Source organism: Rhinopithecus roxellana, chromosome 13, assembly GCF_007565055.1.
Source record: "Rhinopithecus roxellana isolate Shanxi Qingling chromosome 13, ASM756505v1, whole genome shotgun sequence".
Classification (NCBI taxonomy): Eukaryota; Metazoa; Chordata; class Mammalia; order Primates; family Cercopithecidae; genus Rhinopithecus; species Rhinopithecus roxellana.
Genome location: NC_044561.1, coordinates 19,799,423 through 19,820,140, shown reverse-complemented (window position 1 = coordinate 19,820,140; position 20,718 = coordinate 19,799,423). Strand labels below are relative to the sequence as shown.

General features: G+C 47.7%; 1 protein-coding gene across 1 annotated transcript in view; it reads left to right on the top strand.

Moving 5' to 3' along the window:
- Positions 1-20,718, top strand: part of MOV10L1 (Mov10 like RISC complex RNA helicase 1) — a 67,982-nt gene that overhangs the window by 12,406 nt on the left and 34,858 nt on the right. The window contains 13 exon segments of the mRNA XM_030915297.1: positions 556-668; positions 1,077-1,264; positions 5,733-5,812; positions 5,815-5,847; positions 5,850-5,871; positions 6,142-6,251; positions 6,254-6,382; positions 6,917-6,993; positions 6,995-7,050; positions 8,723-8,926; positions 12,270-12,384; positions 17,436-17,613; positions 18,562-18,632. Of these exon segments, the coding sequence (XP_030771157.1) occupies positions 556-668; positions 1,077-1,264; positions 5,733-5,812; positions 5,815-5,847; positions 5,850-5,871; positions 6,142-6,251; positions 6,254-6,382; positions 6,917-6,993; positions 6,995-7,050; positions 8,723-8,926; positions 12,270-12,384; positions 17,436-17,613; positions 18,562-18,632 (1,376 nt within the window).

Genomic DNA, 20,718 nt, shown 5'->3' with positions numbered 1-20,718 from the left:
CTCTGTTCTGTCAGCACTGCTCAGCCACTTCATGTCCCTGAACCTGCAGTTTTTCACCAGCTGCGGGAGGCCCAGTGGTGTCTTGCGTCTGGCAGGCCATGGCTGGGGCCACAGCCCAGCTCTCTGGCACACTGAGGGGATGGCTGGACCATTAAGTGCTTCCCTCACACCTGAGCGCAGGTGTCTCTCTGTCCCTGAGCACCATGTGTGTGTCCCTGACAGGGAGGTGCCACAAACACTGCAGGACAGGGGAAGGGGGATGCCACCTGCCCTCAGATGTGCCACATGGGGCAGGACTGCCATGAGCATGCACAGTGCACCTTCTGGAGCCTGGAGGTGTGAGTGAGAGGCTCCAGCGCAGCTCATTTTATTGCAGTGGTTAATATTAATACTTCAGGGTTTTTAATTCCAAAATATGTTTCTCACAGTAGTAGAAAGTGCCTTTTAAATGTTCAAATGTATCCTCAGATATGATAGAAATGATTTCAGTCTACCATGACCTCAGAATAACTTATGCACTTTAACACTACCGTGGCTTTTCCCTGGCGGTTTTAGGCTTTGAGCCCTGCAAGGGAGACTGGGTAGAGGCTGAGTACTGGATCCGGCCCGGCACATGGAGCAGCAAAGCCACCTCAGTGAAGCCGCTGAGATACAAGCGCGTGGACAAGGTAGCGTGCCGACGAGTGGCTCCTCTCTGTGCTTCTAGCAGACCTGCCATCAGGGGTAACTTGCACAGCCCAGGCTTCTCCTGCATGTGTTGGGAGCCTGGAAAAATAAAGCTTAGTCATGGCCAAAGAGGAGTGTGTTTTCCTATTGATAATGCTGTGTTTCCTTAGGAAACAGTAACCCCGAGTGCTTGCATAGCTAAATTCTAAGGTCTACAGCTTACGCGACAGTACTAAAATGTTCTAAGGAGAAAGGTGTGTTAGAGAAATATTGAACGAGTGCTATGGGATGGCGGGCTTGAGCTTCCTGGTGCGTCTTGTGTGCTTTGGGCTGACTTGGGTGTGCATTAGAGCTGTGCCCTGGCGTCGTGCAGCACCTGCTTCCCGTGACGTTCAGCTCTGTGCTCCCAGGTCTGCATCTCTAGCCTCTGTGGAAGGAACGGGGTGATAGAGGAAAGCATCTTCTTCACCTTGGACTCCTTGAAACTGCCAGACGGGTACACACCCCGGAGAGGTGACATGGTCAATGCAGTGGTGGTGGAGAGCAGCCAGTCGTGCTATGTCTGGAGGGCGCTCTGTATGACCCTAGTGAAGAGGCGGTAAGAAAACACTTTTCTGGCCAGGCAAAGTGGCTCATGCCTGTAACCCAAACTTTGGGAGGTCGAAAGCGGGTGGGATCATGAGGTCAGGAGTTTGAGACCAGCCTGACCAACATGGTGAAATCTGTCTCTACTAAAAGTACAAAATTAGCTGGCCCTGGTGGTGAGTGCCTGTAATCCCAGCTACTTGGGAGGCTGAGGCAGGAAAATTGTTTAAACCTGAGAGGCAAAGGTTGCAGTGAGCTCAGATCACGCCACTGCACTCAGGCCTGGGTGACAAGCAAAACTCTGTCTCAATAAAAGAAAACACTTTTCTTTGGGATGTGAAAGGCCCAATTTAAGTATATTTTGAAGAGTTACTTTAGTAAGCCAAATAGTGGACATTTCAAGTCCTGAGTTGTTGAGGTAAAAGGAGAGCATCCCTAGCACTTCGGGAGGCCGTGGCAGGAGACTTACTTGAGCCCAGGAATTTGAGACCAGTCTGGGGAGCATAGTGAGACCCTATCTCTACAAAACATTAAAAAATTAGCCAAACATGGTGGTGTGTGCCCCTGGTCCCAGCTAGGCACGAGGCTGAAGCAGGCAGATTGCTTGAGCCTAGGAGCTTGAGGTTTGCTGTGAGCTGTGATCGTGCTACTGCACTCTAGCCTGAGCAACAGAGCAAGACTCAGTCTTTAAAAAAAACAGAAAGGAAAAGGAGGCTGGGCATGGTGGCTCACGCCTGTAATCCCAACACTTTGGGATGCCAAGGCAGGTGGATCACGAGGTCAGGAGTTTGAGACCAGCCTGGCCAACATGAAGAAACTCTGTCTCTACTAAAAATACAAAAATTAGCAGGCACCTGTAATCCCAGCTACTCGGGAGGCTGAGGCAGAAGAATCGCTTGAACCCAGGAGGCAGGGGTTGCAGTGAGGTGAGATTGCGCCAGTGCACTCCAGCTTGGGTGACAGAGGGAGACACTGTCTCAAAAAAAAAAAAGACTGTCTTGCCCAGGCGCAGTGGCTCACGCTTGTAATCCCAGCACTTTGGGAGGCCGAGGAGGGGCAGATCACGAGGTCAGGAGTTCGAGAGCATCCTGGCTAACACGGTGAAACCCCGTCTTTACTAAAAATACAAAAAATTAGCTGGGCATGGTGGCGGGTGCCTGTAGTCCCAGCTACTCAGGAGGCTGAGGCAGGAGAATGGTGTGAACCCAGAAGGCAGAGCTTGCAGTGAGCCTCTCGAGATTGCGCCACTGCACTCCAGCCTGGGCAACAGGGCGAGACTCCATCTCAAAAAAAGAGAGACTGTCTTTTGGAGGCTTTCAGCCATCTCCATGGTTGACTGAAGGTGGAGTTAGGGGTCTCTCTTCATCCTCATCTTATATTGGTGTGATGACATTGGTGGATTTTCTTTTCACATTTTGGCATTAAAAATGCATGGGCATGGTTCTTTTAAAATTATTGGATTCCGGCGGCCACAGTGTCTCATGCTGTAATCCTACCACTGGAAGCCAAGGCGGGTGGATTACCTGAGCTCAGGAGTTCAATACCAGCCTGGGCAACACGGTAAAACCCCCGTCTCTACTAATAATACAAAAAATTAGCCAGGCATGGTGGCACACACCCTTGATTCCAGCTACTCGGAGACTGAGGCAGGAGAATTGCTTGAACCCGGGAGCGGAAGGTGCAGTGGAGCAGAGATCATGCCACTGCACTCCAGCCTGGGTAACAGAGCCAGACTCCATCTCCAATTAAAAAAAAAAATTATTAGATTTCCTCTATCTGTGTTCTTTGTGTGCTAGACATGAAAAGGCTTCCCTGAGTTCACTACTTGCGGGGCAGCCCCAGCTCTGACCCACCCCCTCCCTGCCTGCCTTTCCTCCTATAACTGAAAGGTATGTGAGACAGGTCTCAATCAAGTTAGAAGTTCACTTTGCCAAAGTGAAGGCTATGCCTGGGAAAAAGGACCACAAATCCACAGGAACAATCTGTGGTTCTTGCCTTTTTCCGAAGATGATTTTGAGGCCTTCGATATTTAAAAGAGAAAAGTGGGCTGGAGGAGAAAGAGGGTATGGTCACATGACTGGATACACATTTGCAAGAGGTAAGGAAAAGGAACAGGGAGAGAGAGTTGGTTATGTAAATCAGCACTTTGATGTAAGAGAAGGTAGACAACATGGAGATGTTTAACCTTGTCTCATAGCTCTCTGCTTAGGGACAAAGGAAAGGCAGCTTCTTGCATGACTCAGCTTCTGGCTTTTTTTCCTTTTGGCATGGTGAGTAGGGTACTGAGTCTTTCTTTTCTTTTTTTTAATTTTTTTATTTTTTTGGAGATGGAGTCTCTCTCTGTCACCCAGGCTGGAGTGCAGTGGTGCGATCTCAGCTCACTACAAGTTCCACCTTCCGTGTTCATGCCATTCTCCCGCCTCAGCCTCCTGAGTACTTGGGATTACAGGCACCCGCCACCATGCCAGGCTAATTTTGTTATATTTTTAGTAGAGACAGGGTTTCACTGTGTTAGCCAGGATGGTCTCAATCTCCTGACCTCATGATGCGCCCGCCTCGGCCTCCCAAAGTGCTGGGATTACAGGCGTGAGCCACTGCACCCGGCCTTGAGTCTTTATTTTCTTTTCACACTCCTCACTCACCACCAGTGAGCTTCTGAGACATCTCCTCCATCAGTCCACTTATTTTTGATCCCGGTAGAATGCAGGTTCTGTTTGGGGAAAGTGTTTGCTTTCCAGCCCGGTATCTGGTGACTGGCTGGGCCTCTGGGTGCAGACAGACAACCCTGTGTTAACTGAGCCACGGGTGTGTGGAACAGTGCATCCCATGTAAGGGAGCCGCCGAAAGGTGGACTAGGGGCTGTGGGGGTGTGTTAATGGGACAGGACCTGGTGGGCTCTGCCTCCTAGGCGCCTCGCCCCATGGCACACTGGCAGATGCTTGTTTGGGCTCTCGGAGCCCAGTTCCCCTTCCCCACTGGACCCTGCTTTCCTTTGGGAGGGTGTCTAGGGCCCATCTCGTGGGTGAGGATGTGACATGCACTCCATCTGACCGCAGAGGCCTGGGATGCACAGGAGCTCTGCTTTCAGCCCAGTCTGCTGAGCCTGCCAGTGCCAGGACATAAGACAGGGTGGGGTTCCTTGACCTGCACCTCCTCCCTGTGTCTGAGTAAACTCCTCAGGCTTCCTGTCTGTTCTCTGACCTCATCCCCAGGCAGAAGCTGTGGCGTCCCATTCTTGCATCAGGCCCAGAAAGTACGGACCTGCAGCATGGCCTGGGGTCTGCAGGGATTCACCAGGGTGGGATTCACCAGGGCCGCTAAGGAGACAGCACAGCACCAAACCCGCGCTTTTCTCACTCTTCTTTTTAGGCTAGAAATGCTTGAAAAAGACCTGTTTCTGCCCCAACAGCATTTCCCCCACTGAGGCCTCCTGACCACAGAGTAGAAGCTGCTGGGATGGGCGAGCCAGGGAAGCCAGGGCGCCTGTTCCTCAGCTTGTGGCCCCAGGTGGGGTGGCCCCTCTGCACTTCAGAAACAGATCATGTGCCGAGGGCGAGCTCCTGATCTCCGCTCAGTCCTGCAGCCTTCCCATGCAAGAGCTCCACAGCTTCTCCTGTGGGGGCTGAGCCACGGACTGGGCAGTTGCATCTGATGACTCCTTCCTGCAAAATCCCCACCCCCTCCATCAGCAAGCTATGATACTCTGCCCCTGCACCTCCTTGTCACACCTGGGACCACAGAGGAAGGGAGAGCCGGACAGGCACCTTCCAGGAGGAGCTGCTCTGTAACTGGGAACCTCACTGAGTTTGCAGCAGGGGCCAGAATTGTGGGGAGACATTCTAGAGACCCCATTTTTTTTTATGGCGCCACAGATTGGAAAGTGGCATGAGGCAGGTTTACCTTATGGAAAGAGCTTGTGGAGAGGCAGGGAGGAGAATCAAGCCTGCGTCATCAGTAGAAGAAGGGGAAGTAAATGGGTCCATTTTTAGGGAAAGGTAAAAATCTCATCTTCTCATTTTCTAAAGAGAAAAACTTATTTCATTGTTTTCAAACATTTCAAAGCAACAAAACTCTTTCCAAAGCGAGTTTAGTGGAGCCCTAATAGGCAAGGCCCATTGCCTCACCCACCACCACCTTGGAAGGTGGCTGGATGAGAAGGGATGAGATGCCACCCTAACTCTGCACCCTGAGCAGAGGTATGGGAGTGGCCGGGGAGCACATTCAGGACACCGTTCTCAGGCTCATCGCCTGTGACTGTCCTTGGGCTGCCTCCCTTTTCTCTGAACTTCACGAAGTGTGAGTTCGTTTCTTTCCTTCGGATTGCCATTCTTCTTAGAAACCCAAGTCTGTGGAAACCCTGCTGTGGTTGAAGTGGTCCTCTGAGTGCCCCCACCAGCAGTCTATCCTTAAGAGCAGAGGCAGGTGAGGAAGGGGTGGTGTGGTGTGTGCAGAGGGACATCTTTCTGGGCTCTTTTTTTCAGAGACAACCGCCCCCTTCATGAGGCCACTCAGTTCTATGGAACCATTTTGTTGAAGCAACAAGGTGATATTGAAGTTACAGAAGAACACATTTTGGAACCCTAGAAGGAGAAAGAAGTAAACCATAGTAGTCTGGATAGAGTGAGTTTGCCACTGAAACATTTTCTGTAAAGCTACATTAATGACTTTTAAACTGTGACTTAATAATTTCTGTAAAACCAACTTTGGTCATTTATTTTTTTCTTTATGAAAGTCTTTTCAAAATTTTTTACCCCAAAATGTCCTTTTTACTTATATCATAAGTGTATTTGCAGTCAACCACTTCCTAGATTAAGTTCTGTGTTTTATACATAACTGAATATTTTGGTTTTAGAATCCTGGCTGGGTTCACGGTTAATTTTCTTTTTCCAGGAATAAAGGAGACATTCCTCAAAACTTAGTCAGCTGTAAACTGGCTGGCTGGGATCAATCTAAACAATTCAGATTTCAAATGCTGAATAAAGACCAGACGTGCCCCATGGTATCTTTGTTTCTGTTCCTGAAAAGGAGAATTCATCAGATGAAAATGTTAGTTCATTAAATAGCCACACAAAAAACACAGTCTCTCAGATGTCAGAGAACGGTTTGGTGAACAACAGAAGAATCTCTCCAGGTAGTGGATGTTACGGCTGTCACTGCATGAGGTTGGGCGGGCCAGGGGCCATGGGGTTGTGAGCTCTGGACAGAGGGCAGGCAGCAGGGGCCAGAATACCCGGCAGCTGCAGTGCTTTGTGCTCTGAGCTCTTCGGCTTCAGGCCCTTCTCCTCTTGCTGACAAGGTTAGGGAGAGGGACAGAAAGCAGTTTGACAAATACCAAGAGGTGCTTCAGATGGCAGCCAGCTCCTGAGTGCTTCTAAGCAGGGAAAGATTGCTGGGCACGCCAGGGAGGGCCTTCTTTCCCAGCACTTGGATAGTCGTGGTCACAGCCCTTTCCTACTTCCAGCTGCTCTCTCTGTTTATGTTTTTCCAGCCACCATCTGAGACTTTGCCCTGTGTTTTTGTGTGCATCTGTGTGTGTGTGTGTGTGTGTGTGTGTGTGAGAGAGAGAGAGAGAGAGAGAGAGTCTTCATTTCCACTAAGCATGCCAGCACTATTAGAGATAATTTACCTTTTGGTCTAACTTTGTATTAAAATTTTTATTTCCCAGGTGATTATACCTGTAAAGGAGAAAATGGAGAAAAAGACAACATTCTCTCAAGGAAGCAGATGACAGAGCCCGAGCCTGGGGGGGCTTGTCCCTCCAGGGGGAAAAACCTTCATTGTGGTCATATGTGATGGAAAGTAAGAGCCTGGAGGTCTGAAGAAAGCCAACTCTTTTAAGTTTCTCTGATACTTCTAGGTTGGGCGTTATAAAAGGTACTCCTTTGAGGTGGGCAGATCACCTGAGACCAGGAGTTCGAACCAACCTGGCCAACATGGCAAAAACCCCGCCTCTACTAAAAATACCAAAATTACTTGGGCCCCTGTAATCCTAGCTACTCAGGATGCTGAGGCAGTAGAATCGCTTAAGCCCAGGTGACGGAGGTTGCAGTGAGCCAAGATCGCATGACTGCACTCCAACCTGAGACAGGCAAGACTGTCTCAAAAAAACAAAAAGGTACACCTGACTGTTGGGATGTGACAGAATCCTAAGAAAAAGCATTGGTCTAGAAGCCGGCTACCAAGTGTGACCCACCTGGGGCAATGGATTCTGTAACTTCACATCACTCATGAGGGTCCTCACCAGACGGCCTTGCTGTCACCCTCACAAAGGAAACAGGGCATCTGTGAGGTTCTCTGAGGCCTGAGCTCCCTGTGCTTCTGCTGTTCTGAGACATCACATCGGCTCCTCTTCACTGCCTTGCCCGTGTTCCCCATAGCCGAGCCCTTGGACCTTGGTCATCTCCATCCTGGCACCTGGGTGTTTGGCCAAGGCACGGACAGCACAGTGTGCTGAGGGAGGGCCAGGGACGGTCCCTTCCTAGCTGGGATGCCAGTCACCAACCTTGAGCCCTCCCCTCTCCCTGCTGTGGTTGGCTACATCAACTGACCAAACAGGCCCTGTCCTCCAGCTCCCTGTGTCCACATCCCTGCCTAAGCTGCCCTACAGTGCGTGATTGCCTTCCAGCTGGGTGTCTAATCCTCAATTTTTTAAAAAAACAAATCTGATGAAATCACAGCTCATCAACATCAAGCTGTGGGTGGCAAGTGCACAGTCAGCTGTGTGAGGTGCAGCCAGCTTCAGTGCTTTTTTTTTTTTTTGACCTTATGACAACATAGAAACAGGTTTAAAAAAAAAAAAAAGAAAAGGCATAGGTGGGCACAACGTGTAGTGTGGATGGTGTAGCCCCAGTTGGAGCCACAGCAAGGGCTGGGCAGAAAGCACATTAGGTGTAGTACCTGTTTTTGGTCATGTCATAAAATTCTGACTTAAAGCTGGGAATATCAAAACTTTCCTATTCTTATATGTTAGGATTACAAAAAAGACTGTCATAGATGCTTAATTTTTGTTGTTGTTGTTGCCTAGGCTGGAGTGCAGAGGCGTGATCATGGCTCACTGCAGCCTCTACCTCCCTGTGTTCCCACCTCAGCCTCCCAAGTAGCCGGAACCACAGGCACGCACCGCCATGCCCGGCTAATTTGTGTATTGTTTGCAGAGACAGGTTCATCGTATGTTGCCCAGGGTGGTCTCAAACTCCTGGGCTCAAGCGATCTGCCTGCTTCAGTCTCCCAAAGTGCTGGGATTACAGGCCTGAGCCACCGCACCCGGCCCATAGGTGCTTAATTTTATCTTGAGAAAATATTAATTACATAGCTTATTTTAGAAAATCTCTTTTTTCTCTGGAAAAAGAATTATTGCAGACTGAAGATGACTGTTAGCTCTGTCACTTTTCTTGTATGTGCAAAGGAAAATTGTGTTGACTCTGCTTGTCTTAATTATGACTAAAACTAAATTTCATTTTGTTTTTTCAAGAAATCCTGGCCGCTGCAAGGAGCTCCTTTTGCTTTGTTTTTCCAATTTCCTGATTGGGTGATATCTTGAAGTAAATGTTATCAGTGGGGAGGAGTTACTAATTGCTGTGCGTGAACCATTTTCTTGGAAAAAGCTTAAAAGTTCACAAGCATTAACATCTGCAAAAACTACAGTTGTTGTGACCACACAGAAAAGATACCCTAAGTGAAATGAGTGTGGCTCTTGGTCTGGCAGTTTTATGTGCTGGGTTTCAAGTCTCTTTCATGATTGTATTTGGGGGATGGGGTGCATTTCCATGGAACTCTGAAGGTCAAGTTCTGTCTCTGCAGCTGCCCGGCAGCAGCGTGAAGCCAAAGGAAGACAGCCTTCACTCCCTCAAGCCCCACTCTGCCCTGGCAGTTCTAAAGGTGGCTCTCAGAGCAGGCTGGCCTCACCCAGCTCCCACCACCTCTCCCATCCTGACGAGGCCATGGTGGGTAGTGCAAGGCATCCCTGTGTCACTTGCACTGGGGGCAACAGGATTGTGGGGTCACCCGAAGCCTGTTTGAAGATGTGGTACCACTTAAGAATGAAGTTAGAAGAAACTGTGTGTGATCTGGGACTTGTGGCTGGGGAACATAGGGACCACCCAGATTTTAACTGGAGTTTTGTCTCAGGAAAGCATTTCATGTCCACGTGTTCTCTTCTGTAGTTATAAAACCAAAAAGCCCTGAACAGCAGGCTTTTCTAAAGTTTAATGACTTTGTCCCGTGTAATGTGACATTTCCTCCATCAGCTATAACTGATGGGTTTGAGCTCTGCTACTACCCCAGAGCCCCCTGAAGGTGAGATGGGTCACTTTTCTTAATATTGGAAAATTCTGAATTTCAAATCACGTGTTGCCCCAGTTACAGTTCAAGATGAGGGATTACGGACTTCTACTAAGTTGCAGACTGAAGGGAAAACCTGTTACCAGAGAAGAATATGTGGTTGTTTACCTTTTAATGTTAGACCATTGTCTGAATCACAGCACCACCACCAAGAAGCTGTGTGACCTTGGGCAAGTTTCTTAACCACTCTGAGCCTTATTCTTGTTGGTAAAATGATAGTCCCTGCCTCGTGTGGTTTGAAGGTTGAGTGAGGTCAGGCATGTAAAATGTGCAGTTTCCTGGCACAAAGCAATCACCCAGTAAGTGAATAAGCAGTCGTCATCCCTGGGCACATTATTATTGAGAAAAAGGGCCTCACTGCCTGATGTACTAGAGGCCATTGCTACGACAGTGGGTTTCTGAGGAAAGAAAAGTTTTGTATTGAAAACCAGCCCCCAAGGAGACAGGAGTCAAGCTCAAATGTGTCTCTCTGTGCTGGCTTTAAGGCAGTAATTTTATCAGAAAATGTTTAGCGGGTAGAGTCTGGGATTAATAGGTAGTTGGTGGAAGGAGAAGGGAGGGCTGGAAAGGCCTTGGGTGTGCGTAGTTACCTCTTCATGCTACCTCATGGGTCATGTGCCAGTTCGGAGGGAGTTCGCATGAAACACATGGTGGGAATCCAGGCTGTGATGTCAGTAAGCTCTGCACAAACTCCAGTTGTCCATTTTGGTTCCAGCTGATCTCAGCCAGTCCTTTGATGTCATAAGCAGAGGGAGTCTCAGCGTTGGAGTTGTTTCTTATCACCCATCCTGCAGGCTCAAGAATTTCTCTTAGTCATTGGTTTCTTTAACTCTCTGGGGCACAGTTTCAACATCAGGGGGCTGTAGGGATGTAACCCAGAAAAGGAGCAGGAAGTTCCCTCAGCTGCCAGGCAGAGTAGAGTCCCCGAGGATCGAGTTTTAGTTATAGGAGCCTTGGAGGATCCCTGGTTCTCATCTAGTGACACACCAAGCAGGTTTCTGGTTAGCATTTGGCTTAACACAAAGAGTGAAATACACAAAGCAACAGCCACAAGGATTTTAACTCCCTGGTCAGTTACTTCCCTGTGAATATTAACATACTGTGTGGGAGCATCTCTAAAACAAGGACATTAGTTTCCTGCCGGTCAGGTCAGTGACCCAGAGTGCCTGACCCGGATTGGCTCAAGCACACCTGGAGCACCAGGTGTCTGGACCTGCCCATGCAGGCATTGGCGGGTGCCTGCTTCCAGATCTGTCCATCCGTGGCCGCCTGTCACAGGCACTGTACTTCCTGCTAGGACCCCCAGTGCCAGGCAGCTTTGGCTCTTAGAGCAGTGTGTTTACTCAGGAGATCTGTTCTGGGTGCCCTGTAGGCAAGCACCTTCCCAGCCGAGTTTCTAGCCACCCATCATTGTAGCAACCACATTTTGTTAATCCAGCATGTCTGTTGAGGCCATGTGGTTCTGTTAGCTGTTCAGGCTGTTGACGTAAGCCTATAGTGATCATCCTGGTTTCCCTTTACCTTGTTCATGTTAGTAATCAATGCTTTGAAATACACCTCACACGTGAGCACTGACATAACCCTCCACACAAACCACGGGGAGTGTCTTCACCCCGTTTCTCCTGTTGAGGGCTGAGCCAGTGGAACCCAAATTGAGATGACAGTGAATGGAATATGGAGAGCAATGTGGGCTTCTCTCTCTTGGGTGAGACTGCACTGAAATGGAGAGCTAGGAGGGAATGAGGGATAAAGGTCTAGCCAACATCCTTATTTGCTGAATTGAGGTTTATCAACCTCACTCTGACTTTTAGTTTCCCTGTTCTCTCCTGGCTTCTCCTCTCCTGTCTGTCCCTTTCCTGTTGTTTCTGTTGCTACATTGGGCTTGCCTCCAGAGCATCAATGTTCTTCACCCTGAACATCCAGAGAAACCACAGGCTGGGAAACAACAAAAACAAATCGAAGGCAGTACCCAGACAGAGCAGCCTTTTCCTAATGTGTGCTTTGTAGGGATAGGCTACTCCAGATGGAGTCCTGATGACAAATACAGTAGGAAGAGCTCATAGAATGTTAAAAACAGCTGTTTTCAAACTGCTGGTTCCAGCAGATTCTGGGGGTTCCAGCCCTGTTTTCCCACAGCCTGTGCAGCTACACTTACCTGTTTACAAATAGTAGACTCGTGGGAACTGTTTGAGGAAAGGATCCCCGAGCTAAAACAAAAGCTTCAAACCACTGCCTTAGACCAGCTGTTCATATATCAGTTCTTTTCAGCGAGTGGATGAACTTTGGTCTCCCTAAAATAGGACAGGATGTGTAGGTAAGAATGTCTAGGTCGGGTGCAGTGGCTCATGCCTGTAATCTCAGCACTTTGGGAGGCCGAGGTGGGCGGATCACAAGGTCAGGAGATCGATACCATCCTGGCTAACTCGGTGAAACACCGTCTCTACTAAAAATACAAAAAATTAGCCGGGCGTGGTGGCTGGTGCCTGTAGTTCCAGCTACTCGGGAGGCTGAGGCAGGAGAATGGCGTGAACCCGGGAGGCAGAGCTTGCAGTGAGCCTAGATCGCACCACTGAACTCCAGCCTGGGCGACAGAGCGAGACTCCATCTCAAAAAAAAGAATATTTAGTGATACCTGGCGATAAAGACTTGTTTTTAACTTGTGAACTTAATTTTTTAAGGAACTCAATACAACAACTTCCAAGTTTTCTTCCACAATATCCAATCCCAGATAGACTTAGAAAATGTGTGGAACAAAAAATTGACATCCTGACTTTCCAGCCATTACTTGCAGAGGTAGGAAGTGTCTGATGGCCTGTGGGGTGTTTGCATCTTCTAATGCTCTTGTTTTCTGACAAAGCCAGGAGGTTCCTTCTCAGGTTCAGACCTTCATCTGGCTCATTTTCTTCACAGGTAACTGGGATAACAAGGGTCACTGTCTGGCCCTGAGGCATGCTGCCAGACCTGCTGTGCTCCAGGGGCTGGCATCCCACAGCTTCACTGGGAGTCACGCACAGGGCCTTTGGGGTCTGGAGCAGAAGAACTGAGGGATACCTGTGCCATCAACTCAGCCTCTCTCACTAGACTAGGAGGCCCTTGTTATGAGCAAGAAGCATTCCAGCCTCTTAACATCACCCTGACAGAGCCAGCAGGGCAAGGGTCCAGGAGAGGAGAGCCCAGGTCCCCACCCATATGAGAGACAGAGGAGCATGTTCTGAGTGAGGTGTCTGGAGAAGAAAAGTCCAAGAAGGATGAAAAGTCTATGAAATTTGACAGTTTGAGGGGAGAACATTGCCCTTTGTCCAGGAGGGTTTTTTTCTGTAGGGCTTTGAGGTGTTCTGAGAGTCCCCAGCTAAACTGGAGCTCCAGTGCCAGAGCAACTGGCAGCCCTGTCCTAAGGAGAATGAAGGGAACGGGACCTGGGTGTTCACCATGCACCCTTCAGGGGATACTTGTTTTACCAGGAGGACAGGCGGATGCCCCATGACCAGGGATTCCTCACACAGGAAACTAACTTATTCTGGCAGCCGCCCCAGTGGCTCTTGTCTGACCTGTGTCCAGGTTATGCCTGCCTGACCATCTGGCACTGGGAGCCCAGTCTTATGTTCCTCAGTGCCAGGGAAAACCCGGCCTGGGCAGTTCTGGGTTCTTGGGTTGGAAGGCACAAATTCAATCCATTGCCATGACAAAAACAAGTTCAGATGTGTTTTACTCACAGATCCTGGGCAGGGAGGATGCCATGAGTCGGGAGTACAGTCCTCTCTCCCCCAGTCACTTTGAGTTTGCAGGCAAATGCCTGAATGGTTCATTGAAAGGAAGTGGCAGAAAAAGCTGGACCTGGGTCTGCTGGGATGGGGAGGTGCTCCTCAGCTTCTCCCTCGGGACCCAGGTCTGCTGGGCTTGGAGGGTGCTCCTCAGTTCCTTCCTCAGCCACCAATTTGATGTTTTGATGCTGCAGCTTTGTAGTTAAGTTTTGAAATCAGGAAATTTGAGTCCTCCAGCTTTGTTGTTCTTTGGCAAAACTTATTTTGCTTTTCAAGATCTTTCATATGAATGTTAAGATGCGTTTTTCTATTTCTGCAAAATACACCATTGGAATTTTTTTCCCCAGAGACGAGGTCTCACTACATTGCCCAGGCTGGTCTCAAACTCCTGGCCTCAAGTGTTCCTCCCGCCTCAGCCTCCCAAAGTGCTTGGGATTACAGATGTGAGCCACTGCACCTGGCCTGTCATTGGAATTTTGATGGGAATTGCATTGAATCTGTAGATTGCGTTGGTTAGTATGGACATTTTAACAATATTGGATCCTCCAGGCTATGAACATGGAATATGTTAACATTTTTTGTTGTTGTTGTTGTTGAGATGGAGTCTCGCTCTGTCGCCCAGGCTGGAGTGCAGTGGCCGGATCTCAGCTCACTGCAAGCTCCGCCTCCCGAGTTTATGCCATTTTCCTGCCTCAGCCTCCCGAGTAGCTGGGACTACAGGCGCCCGCCACCTCGCCCGGCTAGTTTTTTGTATTTTTAGTAGAGACGGAGTTTCACCGTGTTAGCCAGGATGGTCTCGATCTCCTGACCTCGTGATCCACCCGTCTCGGCCTCCCAAAGTGCTGGGATTACAGGCTTGAGCCACCGTGCCCGGCCTATGTTAACATTTATTTATGTCTTCTTTAATTTCTTACAGCAGTGTTCTGTCATTTTCTTTGTATGTGTTTTTTACTTCTTTGGGTAAATTAATTTGTAAGTATTTTGTTCTTTTTGCTGGTATTGTAAATACATTGCTCTCATAGCTTCCTTTTCAGATTCTTCATTGTTGTTTAGAAATGAAGATACTTTTTGTCCTTTGATTTTGTACCCTGCTACTTTGCTGAATTTGTTCATTGTAACAGTTTTTTTGTGGAATCTTTTAGAGTTTTCTACATATAAAATTACGTCATCTGCAAACATATAATTTTACTTCTTCCTTTTCAGTTTAGATGCTTTTCATTTCCTTTTCTTGCCTAATTGCTCTGGCTAGAACTTCTAGTACCATGTTGAATAGGAGTGGTGAAAGCAGGCATCCTTCTCTTGGAAGTTCCTAATCTTATGGGAAAAGCTTTCAATCTTTCACCATTGAGTATGATGTTAACAGTGGGTTTTTCATATATGACTTTTATCATTTTGATGTGGTAGTTTTCTTTCTTTCTTTCTTTTCTTTCTTTTCTTTCTTTTCCTTTTTCTCTCTCTCTCTTTTTTTTTTTTTTTTTTTTTTTTTGAGCCAGGCTCTCCTGTGGCCCAGGCTGAAGTGCAGTGGTGCAATCACAGCTCACAGCTGTGACTATAGGGGCACACCACCATGCCTGGCTAACTTTTGTATATCATAGAGATGGGGTCTCACAATCCTCCTGCCTTGGCCTCCCAAAGTGTTGGAATTACAGGCAAGTACAGGCATGAGCCACCGCACCCAGCTGGGTTTTCTTCTCTTCCTGGTTTGTTAAATGTTACCATGAAAGGGTGTTAAATTTTGTCAGATGCTAGCCAGGCGTGGTGGCATGCACCTGTAATCCCAGCTACCTGGGAGGCACTTGAGCCCAGGAGGCAGAGGTTACAGTGAGCTGAGATCGCACCATTGCACTCCAGCCTTGGTGACAGAGGGAAACACTGTCTCAAAAAAAAAAAAAAAAAAAAAAGAAAATTCAGTTGCTTTTTCTGTATTGAGATGATCATGTGATTTTTCTTTCCTTCTGTTAATGTGTGTTGCTACAGTAATTGATTTTCAGATATTGAGCTATCCTTGCATTCCAGGAATAAATTCCACTTGATCATAGGGTATAATCCTTTTGTGTATGTATTTTTGAGACAGGGTCTTGCTGTGTTGCCCAGGCTGGAGTGCAATGGCTCAGTCACTGCTCACTGCAGCCTCAAGCTCGTGGGCTCAAGCAATCCTCCCACCTCAGTCTCCCAAGTAACTGGGACTACAGGAATGAGCCACCACACCCAGCTAATCCTTTTCATGTGCTCCGGAATTTTGTGTGCTAGTATCATGTTGAGGATTTTTACATCAGTGTTCATATTGGTCTGTAGTTTTCTTTTCGTGAAGTGTCTCTGTCTGGCTTTGGGATCAGGGTAATGCTGGCCTTATAAGAGTAAGTCAGAGTGTTCCCTCCTCTTGAATCTTTTTGGAAAAGTTTGAGAAGGTTTGGTATTAGTTATTCTTCAAATGTTTGGTAGAATTTAGCTTTGGAACCATCGGGTCCTGGGGTTTTCCTTTCCAGGATATTGATTACCGCTTTAACCTCCTTAGTAGTAATCGGTCTATTTAGATTTTCTGTTTCTTCATGGTTTAGTCTTAGCAGGTTTTGTGTTTCTAGGAATTTGTCCATTTCATCTGGGTATTGGTGTACAATTGCTTATACTCTCTTATAATCCTTTTTATTTCTGTAGAATCTGTAGTAATGTTCCCACTTTTCTATCTTATTTTAGTAATTTATGCCTTTCTCTTTTTTTTCTAGTTAATCTACTAAAAGTCTGTCAATTTTGTTGATCTTTTTAGAGAACCAACTTGTTGTTTTCCTGGTTTTCTGTATTGTTTTTCAGTTCTGTCTTTTGTTCATCTCTTCTCTAATCTTTATTTCTTTCTTCTGTCTTTGGGTTTAGTTTGTTCTCCTTTGTCTAATTCCTTGCAGTGCTCATGGGAATCAGCACTCATGGTCACAAATTCCCTCAGCACTGCTCATACTTTTCCCATAAGTCTTGCTATGTTTTGTTTTTGTTTTCATTCATCTCCTAAGTATTTTTTTAGTTTTTCTTATGGGGTTCTTTTGCTTTAAGTCTTATCTTTGCTCTTTGGCACATGACGTTGTTTCTTCTTAGCTGCTTTTAAGACTCTCTCTTTTATCACTGATGTTAATAGATTTGGTTTACAATGTGTGGTGGTAGAGATTCTTTTCTTCCTGTTCTTGTGCTCAGGGTTCATTGGGATTCTTGAATATGTGGCCTTGAGTTTTCTTCAGATTTGGAAATTTTCAGCCACCATGTGTTCAGACACACTTTCTGCCCTCCCACTTTCTGATTCCGGGCAGGCTGCTGTGAGTTTTCCCCCACCTCATGCTGAGGCCCTGCTCTGGCCCCACAATGGGTCTTGCAGGGTGGTGTCTCATGCGTTCCTCAGTGCTAAACTGATGGTCCTGAGTGGGTCCCCTGACCCCTCCAGACCACTCTGTGCTGCTTGCTCTTCCAAGCACCCAGCCCCATAGACCAGAGCTCCTCTCCTTAGAGACCATGCGGCTCCCCTGAGTCCTCTGTGCTGGGGCCTAGGAGCTCTGTTCAGGTGCAGGTGGGTCAGTCATGGGGCCTCCATGGATTGTTTCCCCAGTCTTGGGATCACAGTCCTGTGCTGCATGATGTTCACTGTTTAAACACCATCATTTCTTATTTCTATGTCTCTAAGTGTTTTTCAGGTACAAGGGTAAATCTGGCCCTTGTTAGTCCACCTTGGCCAGACCTAGAAGTTTGTCCTTTTTTCACAGATGTCTGTGGAAGCCAAATTCTGCCTTTCCAGAATTAACTTGGACAACCTGAAAAAGAGCAGGGAGGGTGGACAGTGCTGGGCAGTGCAGGGAGGGACACCACCAGCTGGAGCCCCACAGCCTCATGCCAAAGGCCAGGGAGTGTGCTGGAGCCTCATGACCCTCGTGCTGAAGGCCGGGAAACGTACTGAGGCATTAGCAGACTCTGGCGAGAATCGCCCTACCTGGGGGGCCATGTGCTGAACTGGAGCTGTTGGGACTTCCCCAGTGCAGAGCTGCTGTTTTCCAGTGTGCTGCTGCGCTGTCGCTGACTTTGTATCGTATACGTTTGCGTGTTTTCCAGCTTCTGAGCATGTCAAATTACAAGGAGAAGTTTTCGACTTTGCTGTGGCTTGAGGAGATTTATGCAGAAATGGAACTGAAAGAGTATAACATGAGCGGGATCGTCTTAAGAAGGAATGGGGATCTGCTGGTTCTGGAGGTCCCAGGGCTGGCCGAAGGGAGACCTTCTCTGTACACAGGTGTGTTTCTTACTCGCATGCTTCCCTAGGTAGACTAGCAGAGAAACCACACTTAAGAGAGAAAAGATACTCTTTAACTGGCAATATGACAGTCACATTATCGCATTTTCTTTCTTTTGGGTTAGAATTTCACTAAAAATCAGCAACCTATGTACATCAAGCATGTTTCTTTGTTGTATTTCTTTTTTTTTTTTTTTTTTTTTTTTGAGACAGAGTCTCGCTCTGCTCGCCCAGGACTGGAGTGCAGTGGTGTGATCTCAGCTCACTGCAAGCTCCGCCTCCTGGGTTCACGCCGTTCTGCCACCTCAGCCTCCTGAGCAGTTGAGATTACATGCGCCCACCACATGCCCGACTAATTTTTTGTATTTTTAGTAGATACGGGGTTTCACTGTGTTAGCCAGGATGGTCTCGAATCTCCTGACCTCATGATCCGCCCACCTCGGCCTCCCAAAGTGCTGGAATTACACGCGTGAGCCTACTGTGCCAGGCCTCTTTGTTGTATTTCATTATTTGTAAGCAGTTGACCCCAGTAATGTTTTGTTTGTTTGTTTTTTGAGACGGAGTCTCGCTCTGTTGCCCAGGCTGGAGTGCAGTGGCGCGATCTCGGCTCATTGCAACTTCAGCCTCCCTGGGTTCACACCATTCTCCTGCCTCAGCCTCCCTAGTAGCTGGGACTACAGGTGCCCGCCACCATGCCCGCCTAATTTTTTTTGTATTTTTAGTAGAGACAGGGTTTTACTGTGTTAGCCAGGATGGTCTTGATCTCCTGACCTCGTGATCTACCCGCCTCGGTCTCCCAAAGTGCTGGGATTGCAAGTGTGAGCCACCATGCCCGACCTGACCCCAGTAATGTTTTATTGAACTTCCTCATGTTGGATTTTACAGGACAGCACAGAAATTTGTGATTTTGTATTAGCTTTAAACATGGTAATATTTTTTTTTAACTAGGTGATAAACTGATTTTAAAAACTCAAGAGTACAATGGACATGCCATCGAATACATCAGCTACGTGACTGAGGTGAGAGCACACTCTCTTAATGAGTTCATGTTGGATGCACTCTTCTGACCCGTTGAAAAGGTAACGTTCTCCCCACGGCTCTTGGGGAGGTGCTCCATATGCATTGGCTATTTTGGGAAATGTGAAGATACAGTGAATCTTTAAATAATTTTTGATGCATAAAGGAAACTTAATACTATAATTTTCAACCACGTAAAACATTTATCTTTTAGGTTATATGTAAGTCATGATGTTTGCACTGAGTTATATTTGGGCATTCTGAATGTATTCCGGAAGAGCTTGCAGAGTGGAAACCTTGAAAGGAAAAATACACCTACAAGTTTGCAGCTCTGATGTTTGTGTGAAGGTGGTTTTTTTGGCTTTGAGTAGCTCCTGGTGCTCCAGATGGTTCTGTATGGGGTGGTCTGTGACTCTTGGGCTGGATTTTACTGGTCATGTACCGAGCATAGCACTGGGAGCGATACTGGGATCTGCATGAGTAGGGAGGTGCTTTATCTGTGCATCAGAGAAGATGAAGCGACACATTACTTAATGTAGAAAACTTGAATGGAGAATGCCAGAGCCTTTACTGTCAGAGGGAAGAAGGACTGAGAGAGCTAGAAGAGCCTGGTAAGGATCTGGAGAAGAGGCAGCCTCCGACCTTTGCTGCCGCAGTCACTCTGGGCTACACCTTCCTGCAGGGTCCATGCTGTGGCTGATTTCATAGAATGGGATATTTCCCAGAAGACAAAATCTTGGCAGGATTTCAGAGATCTTGTAATGACTTAGGCCATCGCCTGTGTACTGAGATGTGAGACACAAGTGACGTGACCTCGCCAGCTGTCCATTACCCACTTTTGCTGTTGATCAAGTTGACATGAGGAGCCCAAGATGGCCGAGTGACCATCTTAGCCTCCAAATAGTAGACCAGCTGTGCCAAGAAAGGAAGCCTTGCATACCAAAACCTCCAAAGAAGCAGAGCCAGAGATCTCAGGAGGAAGGCACCTGCCTGCCTCCACCCCTGCTTCCTGAGCCGTATGGCTGGGCCTCCATGCCATTGATCAAACCCTGGCATCTGAAATGACCTTCCATATCCTTTTGAGCTCCAAAAATTCTTTTCGTCTTTTCAGGCTCTCTTGGATGCGACCTCCTCCTCTTCTCAAGTAGACTAATGCATGTCTCCTGTGTACAGTGAGGACTTGGTCTGTCTTCCTCATCCTCAGGGGAAACGATCCCACAGCCCTGTACCACTGTTGCTTCCCTTCCTCCCGGAGCTGGAAGCCAGCCCGGGGCGTAGCTTCCTGACCCTCAGGAAACTCACCCTGTTGCCTGAGCTACCTGGAGAAGAGCTTGAGCTCCTTTTTGGATCAGGGCTTTCCTTCTTATTTTTCTACCCACACTATCTAGGAAAGAATAGGCAGAACTGATCATGCAGGATCTTGCTTTAGCTGGAGGGCTTTTCTACTAAAAGGAGAAGTCTTGTAATGACTTTTTTTTTTTTTTTTTTTTTTTGAGATGGAGTCTCACTCTGTCACCTAGCCTGGAGTGCAGTGGTACGATCTTGGCTCGCTGCAACCTCCGCCTCCCAGGTTCAAGAGATTCTTCTGCCTCAGCCTCCCAAGTAGCTGAGATTACAGGTGCCCACCACCACGCCCGGCTCCTTTTTCTATTTTTGGTAGAGACAGGGTTTCGCCCTGTTGGCCAGGCTGGTCTCAAACTCCTGACCTCAAGGTGATCTGCCCACCTTGGCCTCCCCAGGTGCTGGGATTACAGGTGTGAGCCACTGCACCTGGCAGACCTTCTTATCGAGGCTTCCTTACAGTAGGTAACACTTGGCTACACTTGTGGTTGTTTTGTTTGTGTCCTATGGAGTCAGTGACCTCCCATGCGTTCTCTATTCTCAGAGCCTTAGGAGAGGCTATAGCCCAGCGAATAGAAGTGCAATAAGTTTGAGTGTAGTGATCCATTTCCTCTTGTTTGTATAATTGAATGGCAAGATTTAATCCTTTTCAACTAATTTTGCAGATAGGTATCAAATTTTAGCTCAAAGCTGTAGAATGAATTTCTGATTATGTGTTGCTGGATATGGATATCACATTATTCCAAG